General features: G+C 32.8%; 2 protein-coding genes and 1 pseudogene across 2 annotated transcripts; all 3 read left to right on the top strand.

Annotated features, from left to right (window-relative positions):
• The first annotated feature begins 1,432 nt into the window (after positions 1 to 1,432).
• Positions 1,433 to 2,310, top strand: LOC131601737 (uncharacterized). The gene has a single exon (XM_058873615.1). The coding sequence runs from the start codon at positions 1,473 to 1,475 to the stop codon at positions 2,103 to 2,105; it is 633 nt and encodes a 210-aa protein (XP_058729598.1). The 5' UTR covers positions 1,433 to 1,472; the 3' UTR covers positions 2,106 to 2,310.
• An 886-nt stretch (positions 2,311 to 3,196) lies between these two features.
• LOC131601727 (glutathione S-transferase T3-like) lies at positions 3,197 to 4,878 on the top strand. Its single transcript, XM_058873604.1, has one exon. The coding sequence runs from the start codon at positions 3,581 to 3,583 to the stop codon at positions 4,706 to 4,708; it is 1,128 nt and encodes a 375-aa protein (XP_058729587.1). The 5' UTR covers positions 3,197 to 3,580; the 3' UTR covers positions 4,709 to 4,878.
• A 679-nt stretch (positions 4,879 to 5,557) lies between these two features.
• On the top strand, positions 5,558 to 7,100 carry LOC131601721 (uncharacterized; annotated as a pseudogene).
• The last annotated feature ends 6,913 nt before the right edge of the window (positions 7,101 to 14,013 follow it).

The following is a 14,013-nucleotide window of genomic DNA, read 5'->3' as shown; positions in this document are numbered from 1 at the left end:
TGTAAGCTATAGTTTATGATTATCATCTGGGGACGTCATTTCTAAAAAATCAAGATTAAAAATAATAAGATTTTTTTTCCAATTTTTTGTAATGACGTCCCCTGATGATAATGATAAATTATAGCTTACATTGATTGGCTCCTTTGTCTCGCGGTGGACGTACCTCCGGGTCTTCTTCCTCCGGACATCCACCTCCTCCGTCATATGTTTCGGCTCCGGTTACACCTCCTCCGTCATTTGTTACTTTCAGTTGTACGTATTTTTATTAAAATAATAAATAAACCTTTTGAAATTTGGAAGCCTTTTTTTCTCCCCACCACTCTCTCATCCCCACCTACCCGTGTTTAACAATATGTAACTTTAATTTTATGTAATATTATCGTTGTAATTTTCACCCGATTAAATAAAGCGAATTGTTCATTTTCTTCTGTCCAGACCTATTTTCGGAAGTGCATTTCCGAATTCCTCCAAGGGGGGTGCGCTCGGAGATGAACTTCCGAAACACCACATTTTCTGAAAAGTGACTTTATTTCAGAGATGCATCTCCGAAATCAATATTTTATATTAAAAAAACACGTTTTCGGAAGTTCATTTCCGAAAACACCTTTTTTCCAAAAAAAAGTACCGTTTCGAAAATGAACTTCCGAAACAAGGGGTATTGTGGTAAATTCACCAGGGGTGGGCAAGAAGGTTAGGATGTGGGTGAAGAAAAAACCATTAATATTTCTTCTTCCAAAACACAATTCAACAAGACAAATCATCTATTCAAATCTACATTGTCTGTTTTACCATATTGTTCTGATACCAATACACACCACAAACTTAATCCCAAGTTTCTCTGTCTTTCTCTAGAAAGTGATGATACTCTTTCTTTCGAGTGCATCTAAGAAGCTAAAAAAACTAAACAAGTGTTTGTCTCAATCTTTTTTCACTAAATCCATTGGAATCACTTGTTTTGATAGTGGGTTTTTCTTTCTCTCTGCTCTAACATACAGAGCATGCTTTATCTTATTCTTGGTTTTGATGTGGACGAAGTTCATCAATTCAAGTCCATTGATTTTATAAGAAATATAGTATTTTTTTCTATTATTTTTTTGGTAAGAAAAGATGATCTTAGTTATATGACATATATGTATTAAATATTTTTAAGGAAAATATAAATAATGTTTCGTGAGATTCGTGTTTAACATTTTTCGTGACATATAGCAATGCTCTAAAATGAGTTACTATTACAAATTGGCTCCAAATATGATTGAAATAATTCCCAATCATATGAGGCATGAACCTTTTTCGAGGAAGTTTGTTTGAATACCTCAGGAGGGAATATATCAGTTTACCATCCAAGTGGGGTCTGTCTGATTCATTAGCCGTTACATTTTACATTCATCTTTAACGGTACAATTCAACCATCTTTATAAATTCAATTTCTTCACCGTTTTTCAAACATCACACATCCTCCAAAACCACCAAAAATGTCTTCTTCCAAACTCAGAAAACCATGTTCCTTCACAATCCTCATCCTCAGTTCCCTAAACTTCACACTTTTCCTCCTCTCCGCCGCATCATTCGCACCAACCATTCTCCTCAAAATGCCTCCAACTTCATTCGGCATGGCCTTCCTAATGGTTTCCACCATCTCACTCTTCTCATCTTTCATCGGTTTCTACTCCCACCTCACACATTTATGTTTCCTCACTCACATTTCCCTCGCACTCGCCTCATTGACGGGACAAATCCTCACAATACTCGCTTTATTCACCAAAGAGAAAGCCAGCCTTAAGATGCTAAACTCATCACGGGACCCTAAAGAAGCTAAACTTTTGGTGAGACTTGAATGCGGGGCGTTGATGGCTATGTGTTTGTTGCAATTTGTTGTGTTGGTGTTGAGTTGTTTGGTGAATAGCTGTGTGGTGAAGAATTACGAGGAACTTGAAGCGGAGAAGGAGGCTATTGCGAGGAAGAGGAGTAGGAGGATTGCGAAAGTGCAAGAGGAATCGACTGGGAATGTTGCTAAGATTGGTGAGGTTAAAGATAAGGAGTTTGATGAGAAAATGAAAAGCAAATATGGACAGTGCCAGTGGGTGAAGACTGATTTTGAACCATGAGACAAATTCTAAACATCTTGCTATGTATTTGTATGATTGATTTTCAGTTGCCCGTTGTTGTTGGTTTGGGGTCACTATGGTGTGGCTTTTGAATTTGAATTTGAATGTGTGAGCATTTGAGGTAGAATTGTAATATGGGGAATTTATATTGCCTTGTTGTGACCATCCATCATGTTATTATTTATTAATTAACAATATGTTTGTAGTTCTCACTTCTAAACTTCTTCGTTGCTCTCTATGATTGACTCATATTTTCTTAGTAGGGTTTGAAGCCTCACTTTGTTTTCCATATCATTCTGTATATACAAATTTTTTTAAGCTATTTTATATTTTGTTTTTGTAGTCAATATGATTTAGCACTCCTTGTGATGTTCTCATCATTTTGTAATCCTTCTTCTCACATGTTAGAAACCAGTAGTTTACTTTATTTGGGGAATCATTTATCTAATTTTCCCTATGTTTCTGTTGTTATAATGACAAAATAAATGGCTAAGCGGAAAATATATCATAATAAGGCGAAAAGGGCGAAATGTTTGTTTTTTAGTTCGATCAAAAGATCTACTCTAGGGGAGAGAGAGCAGAGAGCAACTCTCCAATTCAAGTTGTTACAAGTGTTTACCAAACTCTTAGATAACTTCAAAGGTTTTCCAAAAAGCCTTTCTAAACTTTTCCTTGAGAAATCCTAAATTCTCTGCTTTACTTTTTGCTATAAACTCTAAGATTATCACCCTGTAAAACACTGAATATATATATATATATATATATATATATATATATATATATATATATATATATATATATATATATATATATATATATATATATATATATATATATATATATATATATTTATATATTTATAATCACTAAAATCCAACATAAAAAGCCCAAATGACAACGTTATTAGAATAAAAGATTTTAAATATCTTATAATAAATCTTTTAATTTAGACTATTTCTAAATTAATATATATCAAATATTCTAATATCAAATATTCTAATATATACTAAAATGAATGATCCGTTTCAATTTTCAATAAGTTTTTTCCAATTCTACCCTCTAAGACCATTTACAATGGGGGTGTTGAAAAAATTATTCAATAGTTGAATGTCTACAATGGTTTGTTGAATGAGGTGTTTAATGTGATGTGGATTAATTGGTGTTGAAAAGATTCAACATGTTGAATGAGAAAAAAGTGGGGCCACATGCAACACTTTACACAATTTTATTGGTTGTTGTGATTATTTAGATTTTATTTTCTTTTAATCATTTAAAATTAATTATTTCATAGTAAATAAATTTTTTATTTATTTTTATTTTTATCAAAATTCATTATTTTTTTTCCTCTATAAATAGAGACTTGGTTCATTTGATTTGGACTCATAAAAAAAAATTCACTTTTTTCTCTCAATTTTTTTTTTCTATTTAGCCTTAAAAAAATCATTGTTTGTAGCTCTAAACATCCTTGTAGTGAAATGGATCCCAACAATAACCCTTTTAACACCCAAAATTCTACTAATTATCCTTTCAACTACCCAAATTCCAACAACTATATATTTCAAAATCAGTCTTCCAACAAACAAGGTCCCCAAAATATACCAAATTATGGATTTCCTCCGAATTTCATAATGTCGTCATCTAATCCAAGTTATCGCCCATATTATGGAATGATGCCATATTCATCTCAAACACCCCCTGATTATTCTTCTACTCCGATGAGAAATGAAAATATTTCGAATGTTGGAGTTGATGAATTTCCTGAGTTTTCTACACAAATGGATATTGGTGCCATGAGAGGTGGTCAAGGAGCCACTCCAAATGCAGATGATTCAACTCCTATACGCCGGAAAAGCCCCAAATGGACCACTGATCAAAATTTGGTTCTAATTAGTGGGTGGATTAAATATGGAACAGATAGTGTTGTTGGGAGAAACCAAAAAAGTGATTCATATTGGGGGAAAATTGCTGATTATTGTAATGAGCATTGCTCATTTGATCCTCCCCGTGATGGAGCTGCATGCAGAAATCATTACAACTACATGAGCAAAATACTCAATAAATGGATTGGCGCTTATGATAATGCTAAGCGTATGCAACAAAGCGGGTGGTCGGAGAATGATGTATTGGCAAAAGCGCATGAATTATATTCAAGTGGTAAGAGTGGACATTTTCTTTTAATGTCAGAATGGCTTGCTGTCCGTGATCAACCACGTTACGGTAGTCAGGTAGGAGGAAATACTGGATCTGGAAGTAGTGGATCTAAGAGAGTCCATGAGAGTGATGCAAGTGATTCCAACTCTGTTGGATCAAGTGCTCGCCCAATGGGGAGGGATGCAGCTAAAAAAAAGGGTAAAATAAAAAGCAAGGGCGCAACCTTGGAATCGGTCAATGAAGAGTGGAATGAATTCAAACAATTTAAGGAGAAAGAGTTGGAACGATTGGACAAAATAGCCATGAGGCAAGAGGAAGCTAACCAATTGTTGAAAGAAAATACTGAGGCTAAGAAGATGAAGATGTTTATGAAGCTAAGTTCAAAGGAGCATCTCGATGACCGAAGCAAAGAGTTGTTGGAAAAGTTAGGCCGTGATCTATTTGGAAATTAAGTGTTGTCAAGTCGTTATTTGTAGTTTGTATTTTGATTTCTATGTTGTCACATTATTTGGTCTTCCTATTTTGTCAAGTCGTTATTTGTAGTTTGTATTTTGATTTCTATGTTGTCACAATATTTGGTCTTCCTATTTTGTCAAGTCGTTATTTGTAGTTTGTATTTTGATTTCTATGTTGTCACGTTATTTGGTCTTCCTATTTTGTCAAGTCGTTATTTGTAGTTTGTATTTTGATTTCCATGTTGTCACATTATTTGATCTTCCTATTTTGTCACACTATTTGTTTGTAGTTTGTACTTTGATTCTTATTTTGTCACATTATTTAGTCACATCATTTGGAATATATACTCCCTAAATAATTACCTTGTCGATTTGGATGAGAATAAGACTTATCAATGCATGTGAGTCTCATTCTTATATTTAGAGAACTCCATTAAGATAAAAAAATAAATGAAGAACGAACCACCAATGCATGTGAGTTTACCATACATATATGACAAATGAACCATCAATGCATGTGAATTTACTATACATATATGACAAATGAACCATCAATGCATGTGAATTTACTATACATATATGACAAATGAACCATCAATGCATGTGAATTTACTATACATATATGACAAATGAACCATCAATGCATGTGAATTTACTATACATATATGACAAATGAACCATCAATGCATGTGAATTTACTATACATATATGACAAATGAACCATCAATGCATGTGAATTTCTATTTTGTCATATTGTTTGGTCTTCTTATTTTGTCACATTATTTGGTCATATTATTTGGTCATATTATTTGGTCATATTATTTGTATTTTGATTTCTTATAAATGGGAGCTCATTCTTCTATTGATGTACCAAAAATATCAATGGATCCTACAGAATTTCCTTTTGATATTGAAGCTTACAAAAGGCAGTCTGAAATCGAAGAGAGGTATATCATCAACCGGTTTAATGAGCGACGAAATCAAATAGAGGGAGGATATAAACACTGTGGCAAGAGAAAATATCTCAACAGAGATCATACAGCGGCAAATCAAAGACTAATTGACGATTACTTTGCAGACCAACCTACATACGATGATGCGATGTTTCGTCGACGATTTCGGATGCGGAAACATGTGTTCCTTCGGATCGTTGGGGAACTATCCAGTAGTGACAACTACTTCACCCAAAGAGTTGACGCAACAAAAAAAGAAGGTATATCTCCATTAGCAAAATGTACCACGGCCATGCGAATGTTAGCATATGGTGTGGCGGCCGATGCGGTCGATGAATACATCAAAATAGGAGGTACTACAGCATTGGAGTGCTTACGTAGATTCTGTAAAGGAATCATACATTTGTATGAGCCAGTGTACCTCAGAGCCCCAACTCAAGATGACCTGCAAAGAATACTGCGTGTTAGTGAAATGCGGGGGTTCCCGGGGATGATTGGCAGTATTGATTGCATGCACTGGGAATGGAAAAATTGTCCTACAGCATGGGAAGGTCAATTTACCCGGGGAGATAAGGGAACCACCACTGTTATTCTTGAAGCAGTTGCAACTTATGATTTATGGATTTGGCATGCCTTTTTTGGATGTCCGGGCACATTGAACGATATAAATGTTTTAGATCGTTCACCTGTGTTCGATGATGTTGAACAGGGAAATACTCCAAAAGTGAACTTCTTTGTGAATCAACGACCGTATAATATGGCATACTATCTTGCTGATGGTATCTACCCTTCTTATCCAACTTTCGTCAAATCAATTAGACTTCCTCAAAGTGAACCAGATAAGTTATTTGCAAAATATTAGGAGGGATGTCGGAAGGACATCGAACGTGCATTTGGGGTGTTGCAGGCTCGATTTAAAATCATCCGCGAACCAGCCCGTTTGTGGGACATAAACGATTTGGCTCTCATCATGAGGTCATGTATCATATTAAATAATATGATTGTTGAGGATGAACGAGATATATATGCTCAAAATTGGACAGATTATGATCAATCTGAGGCAAGTGAGTCTAGTACACCGGAGTCATTCTCGACCGAGGTGCTACCTGCATTTGCGAATCACGTGCGTGCTAGATCTGTGATGTGTGATTCAAATGTACATCACGAATTGCAAGCAGATCTAGTCAAACACATATGGGAAAAGTTCAGAATATTTCATGATTAAATAAATTGTTTGTGAGCCGAGTCTATTGTACTAATTAAATTATGTGTTTCATTTTTTGTGTGTTTCTTTTTTAGTGTGTTGTGTGTTTAGTGTATTTATTGCATTTTTAAGTTTTTTTATAATTTTATTTTTTTAAAAAATAACTATTTTTACATCTCTTATTTATTACTTGCAAGAAAAAAAATTAAGAATAGAAAATTAGAAAAAATAAATAAATTATTAAATTTAAAAAAAAAAGGTTTAAATATTAATTATTTTAATTTAATTTTAATTGATAATAGATATTAATATATAATCATAAAAACAAAACTTTAAAAGAAAATAAGAATATGATGTGGGGTAGGGTGTTGAATTTTATTAAACAAAACCATTGTAGTGAAAAAAAATTGAATAGGTGTTGAATTATTAGGTGGAAGAGAGAGAAGATGATGTGGAAGATAAAAAGTGAAAAAGTAGGGTGTTGAATAATGTAACCATTGTACATAGTCTAATTAATTAAATTTTCACAATTTCCAATACATGATTAGGGGTATTATAGTAAAAGTATTATTCTCTCTTACTTTTTTACACTTTTCTTAATATGTGTGAAATGGTGGGCTGGGTCACTCATTGTGGGACGGATGGAGTATGTGATTTGCAAACTGAACCGGTCAAATTTGAAATCTGCGATTCGAACCGGACAAATTTTACAAGAACACCAAAAAATTCTCTTATTGTTAGGAAGGTTTTTTTTCGCGAAATCAAGAAATTGTATCACTCCATTCTCATACTATTTATTTAATCTATTGACTTTCATCCAACTACGATCTATAATCACATAAAGCTTATGAAAATAAAAATAAAAATAGTACACAACCAACATAATACCTGAAAAACAACACTACATTATTCCCTAAGTCTCAAAAACCATAATAAAAATAACAACAACAACAACAACATCAACCATAATAAAAATAACAACAACAACATCAGCGACAAAAACAACAAGAACAACAACAAACAACAACAACAACTATAATGGAGAATTTGTACATACCAGAAATGTGATGAGACTAAAAGAAAAGTGTTGCTTCCTTCCTCCTTGATATGAGAATTATGGTGTTCTTTCGTTCGTTGGGAAATAATGATGTTCTTTCGCTCGCTAGAGCTCAAAAAGTGAAATGAGACTTAACATTAACTCTGAAAGAATAAAAAACTTAGATAGTTTTTATATCGGTTTTCTTAAAAACCAATGGAACGTATCTAACGTAAATTCTATAATAAATAAAGGTGTCTTTTTAATTTTAAATGAAAAAATTTTTAGAGAGTTATTATCTCGGTTTTCTAAAAACTGAGGTAACATATCCGATATAAAATATATACTAAAAAATAAATACGCCTTTTTGGTTCTAAATAAAACATAAAATTGTGGGAATTTAGAATCGAATCTCAAACCCTGAGCAATTTTTTATGTTAGTTGAGGAAAAAATCGAGAGAAAAGATTAAATTTTGTCATAAAATGGCATGTTCTCGATTATTTGAACTTAGTTTTTCGATAGCTGACAAGAAAATTTTGTCATGGGATGTATTATTTATAGTAGTGCCATATTCTGTTTGTAATATTGGTAAAACTTGATTTTTTTTAAATGTTAGTTTAACCATTATATTAATCAACAACAATAAAACTATTTACAAACAGAATATAAATGTTGTTGTTGGTAGTTTAGAATCATTTCTATTTGGTTTTTATTTAGTCTAGTTTAGTTTGGTTTAACATACTGTTTTCTATTTGGTTTTGGAAAGGTTGTTGGTTTTTGAATTAATAATTTATTAGCATATTGTAGTTATTGATTATGGCTCTTTCATTTTTTCAGTTACGGGTCAGCCTAATCAAAATCTACTTACTCAAAATGTCATTAATGAAGTTGAATCAGCAGCAACAACAGAAGCTACTACACTTGAATTGATTAATACTAAACCTATAAAGAAGAGGAAAGTTAGTGCAAATGGTTCTAGGCAATCATCTGTTTGTTGAGAACACTTTATTAGATTACCAAATGAGTTAGATGATACACCAAGTGGAGCTTGTATACACTACCACAAAAAAATACTTATGTGACCCTAGGACTCATGGCACCACCAAAAAACCATTTAATGCACTTGAAGGTAAAGTTTTAAGTACTATTCTAAATTAATGCAACCCCAATTTACCATCCCATCTAGGCATATAGTAGCTAGAGACTTTTTTCAATTATCCTTGGATGAGAAACAAAAGCTAAAAGTCTTCTTTGAGTCTGACTGCAATAGGGTAACACTTGCCACGAATTGTTGAACTTCTATTCAAAGTCAAAACTACTTGACCCTTACGACACACATTATGGATAACGAATGGAAATATCAAAAGAGAATTATAAGCTTCACAGTTATTCCAACCATAAGAGTGACACAATAGGTAGGAAGATTGAAGAGGTGTTAAAGGATTGAGGAATTAGGAATGTGTCTATCATAACTGTTGATAATGCAACTTCAAATGATGTAGTTGTAGCTTATTTGTAGAAAAAAATCAACTATGAATGGGATGATGGGGGATGGAAAATGTTTTCATATGAGGTGTGCTGCTCACATATTGAACTTGGTGGTAAATGAGAGTTTGAAAGATAAATAACTAGTGTTAGGGATGCTGTTAGATTTGTCAAGTCCTCACCTCATAGAGCAACCAATTTTAAAGAATGCATTGAATTTAAAAGAATAACTTGTAAAAAAAACTAGTATGTCTCGATGTATCAACTCATTGGAATGTGATATAGTTGATGCTTGAGGCTGTAGAAAAGTTTCAAGTTGCTTTTTATAAGCTTAAGGATGAAGAGTCGAGCTATAAGGAGTTCTTTGGAAAATATAGTCCTCCTAGTAGTGATGATCGAGACATTGTTAGAGCTTTTATCTCTTCTAAAGTTATTATGTGAAGCACCTAATTATTTCCCCCCTCTCAAAGTGTGAGTTTGCAAAGTATTTTTCACCAAGTGCCTTCGATCTATTGTGAAATGAAGCAAGTTATTACGAACTTGAATGGTGTTTTCGCAAGTGTGGGTGGGGAGATGATGGAAAAGTACAATAGATATTGGTGGTGTGCTACTAAGATGAACAAGTGATTTATTTTGGAATTATTTTTTATCCAAGATACAGGTTGAGTTATATTGAGTGGACTTTTAAAGATATGTATGGAGTTGTATCTAAATTTACTACTGGGTCGATCAATTCTATAAAAGAGAGCTTATAAATTTTGTATGATTGGTATAAGCAATTTTATGACCAAAAGCATAATAGACAATCTTTTGGTAGTGGTGAAAACAATGTTTCCAATGGTGAAACAACTGCTGGCCGTCCTTCAGTAATGTATAGAGGCGATTTTTTGAGCAACATTTATACGAACAAAATTCGACTGATCAACAAAATGAGCTTGAGGGTTTTTACTCTAGTAAGTGTGTCAAAAGGATCATAATTTTGACATTCTTGTGTGATGGAAATACAACTCAACACAATATCCTAACTTATCTACAATAGCTAAGGATATTTTTTTGCCATACCAATGTCTACTGTTGCATCATAAAGTGTTTTTAGTACCGGAGGGGGAGTCTTAAAAATTATTCATATTACTAAGGATGATTAACTTTTGTAAGATGTTATGGAGATGAAGTAATTATGATTTCTTGCAAAAACTTACAGTGTTAAAAAAACTAAATCACACAAAACAAACCACCCAAAAACAATAAACTATGAACATTATCTGAAAAGTACTAAAATTAGGGTTTTTGAAATCTACGATTAATTTTCCCCAAATTGATACACACACCAAGACGATCACCGTATGTAATTGAAACTTCTCATAGCAAGAATTAATGAAGAAAGGCAAGTATATGATTGAGGAAACTGAATCCAGTGGGAATTTGGGGGAAATCGAAGAAAAAAAATCAAAAGCTATGCCATGTTTACAAAACCAAGCAGAAGATTTGCGGAAAATCTAAGTTTATAGAACCAAGCAGAAAATCTAGGTTTACATCCATTGAATCCAGCTTAAATTTACCTCCGATGCATTGTGCGAGTGGTGAGAGAAGTCTTCGTTGTTGGGTTTTGTCGAGTTGCAGTAACTGGTGTTGTTTAGTTTTGTCAATGAACACATAATCAATATGTGAAATGATTGAGTGGTAGCACACAATGCCCAGCAACTCTGCAAACAGGATTCGAACAGTTAAAAGACCATTTTAAAACTTTTTAAAGATAAGAGACCAAAATGGACCACCATGATTATCGGAATAGAAAGGTAAACCTAGATTTGTAGAAATGCTTCTTTGTAGGGGTGTTCATGGGTGTGGGTCGACCCACGAACCCGCTAACCCAAACCGAACCAACCTATAAATTACCCGAACCCGTTCATTTACGGGTATACCCAACCCAACCCACAACAACCCATATAGTTTTGGTTCAGGTATCGGGTTTGAGTTTTGCAACTTGTGAACCCGTTGACCCAACCCATTGATGTCACATTATTAATTTATTATTTTTTATTATTATTTTAAATAAAAATATAAATTATTATCTCATTACTAACCATATTTTTTCTAAAAAAATTTTATTCTCCACCAATAATATTACTAAATAAATGAGTTTACGTAATTCTAAGACTAAATTTTGTTTCTTATTTTCTTTTGTATCATTTCCAACTTACGTATTTTATAAAAATAACGTGTCTTGTGAAATTTTATACTATTAGCTAGTGTTATGCCATGTTGATAAATATTATTAGATATTATATGGTGTGCTTCATTCATTTTGTGTGTTAGAAATGAGTATAAATGTCTCGAATTGTGTTACAATATTTTTAAATTGAAAAAATTTATTATTATTTTATTTAAAACACAACCCACGAATTCAACCCAACCCATAAATGCACGGGTCGGTTCGGGTTGGTTTTAATAATAGAATTGCGGGTTGGATAGCGAACTCAACCCATTAAAGTTTGAACGGGTTGGGTAACGGGTTAGGCCAAATCCAGTCCAACCCAACCCACGTACACCCCTACTTGTTTGATACGTTATCTTTATGTATCTCTATTTCAACAACAACTAGCAACAACTGTTATAATCTACATATTTGACATGAAACAACTATTATAAACCTACGTAGTCATTTCTGCTTCTATGTTAAAGTTATATCGAAAAGGTGTTTAGTGTCTTTTTTTTTTCTTTTCTTAATTTCTCTTTTGGTTGCTGCACATTTGTTTACTCATTCTGGAATATGTCTGTAAAAATAGTATTGGGGAGAACTTGCTGAGCTGGTCTAAGAACTTGCTGGGCGAAAAAAGCTAGCAGACTTGACAAGTTTTAGGGTGTGTTTGGATTGGCGGTGGACAGAATTAATTCTAGTAGAATTGAGTTTGGTAGAATTGATTTTATCAGAATTGAGTTTAGCAGAATTGATTTATGTTTGGATACATTTATGTAAAAGTGAGTTGAATAATAAATTTCAGTGTAAAAAACATCCAGAATCAATTCTGGAGGCAGAAGCTACAAATTCTAGCTTCAAGTAGAATCAATTCTGGAGACAGAATCAATTCTACTTTTGCCTAAACAAACATCTTTAAATCACTCAAAATCAATTCTACATCTATAGAAGTGCTTTTGACCATTCCAAAAGCCAAACCAAACATACACTTAAATGCTTACCGTAAGTATTAATGTAGGATTTTAGAACTTCCACATTTAAAACCATTTCTTCCAGTTTTGAATTTCTTTCTTCATTGAAATGGGAATGTTATATCCATAAATATTTTGATTGCTAATATATTTTGGTTGCTTTGAGTAGGTTATTGTTGCTTGTGTTGGTGAGAACATTCACAATGTACACAATAGTATACCTTTTTATGGAAAAGGAAAGCTAATTGAAGTTAAATGTGGAAGGCCATTGATATTAGTTGTAATATTATTACCCTTTAAGTTGTAGTGATTGGAGTTAAATGTATTGGATTGTGAGATTAACAGTTTAGTGAGTGTTTAAATTTATTTGTATGTTGATTAATGGAGTTAAATATATGGAGTGAAATTTTCTTTACCTTTTGGTTATTATTATATTTTGATTGATTATTGATATTAGTTTTGGTTTTAATGTAAGTAAGGCCCATTAGGATACAATAATTAATCTGAAAAAATGTAAATTTTTTTCAAAAAATGTTTTTGGGCTTTAAAATGTGATAACCCACTAATCCGATAAAGTTATCTTCAGTCACTCGCAACCTGACTTGACCCAGTCGCCCCAACCAGTGTAAAAATTGAGCGGAAACGAGCCACTCAAATTCATCTGTAGTTTCGGCTGAGTGGCACCTTTGGGCCCGAATCCGTCCAGTCCATCTCAATGTCCACCCCCAAACAAAACCTTGTATTCGTAGTAGGAATTGTCACACACTATTTGTTCAAGTGTATCATGCATACTACCATTGTACTTTATCCTTTTGTACTAATGTCAACTACTTCTAAAATTTGAACTCATTATATTGAGAGTGAAATTGCCAAAGTTATTCTTCAGAGAATAAAGTCTTTCAATAATAACAATTTTACCTTCTAAATAGAAGATTAAAGTGTTGATTTATATAATATTGAGTTGACCATAGAAATATGACAATAGCATGAGTAGCTCTTGAACAGAGGTTAACATTGTAAGCTTAATCAGAAAGTAACATAGTGAAATCTTTAATACTAGAGCCTAAATGACATTTTAGTCGATGCTAACCTTTGATGCTTAATAATTCATTTATCATAAGTGGATTTTCATTGTCATTCCATAAGATAAATTATTTTTAAAAACTCAATAGCTTTTTATACATGTAACACACTTTAGAGAATAAAATTACTCGTCTTTTATCTTGTTATCATCAAAACTAAAATTAGACATTAATGTTTTTGAAATTAATTTTATCTCAATATTTTGGATCTCACAGGTCATGTATCATGCAGAGACATATTTGATTACTTGTAGCTCAAGAAACATATATGACAATACTCCTAACATGAATTGCATATCACAGAAACAAAGACTCTAATCCCACCCATAACAATGTTAAGCTCACGTTCATATTATGATATTATCAAGCACAT

This window comes from Vicia villosa, linkage group LG1, assembly GCF_029867415.1.
Source record: "Vicia villosa cultivar HV-30 ecotype Madison, WI linkage group LG1, Vvil1.0, whole genome shotgun sequence".
Lineage (NCBI taxonomy): Eukaryota > Viridiplantae > Streptophyta > Magnoliopsida > Fabales > Fabaceae > Vicia > Vicia villosa.
The sequence above is the reverse complement of the archived record's forward strand: the minus strand, read 5'-3'. Positions and strand labels throughout refer to the sequence as shown.

What these genes read in the sequence shown, in the direction of transcription:
- LOC131601727 (XM_058873604.1), top strand. Translation starts at nt 3,581, where the DNA reads ATGGATCCCAACAATAACCCTTTTAACACCCAAAATTCTACTAATTAT.
- LOC131601737 (XM_058873615.1), top strand. Translation starts at nt 1,473, where the DNA reads ATGTCTTCTTCCAAACTCAGAAAACCATGTTCCTTCACAATCCTCATC.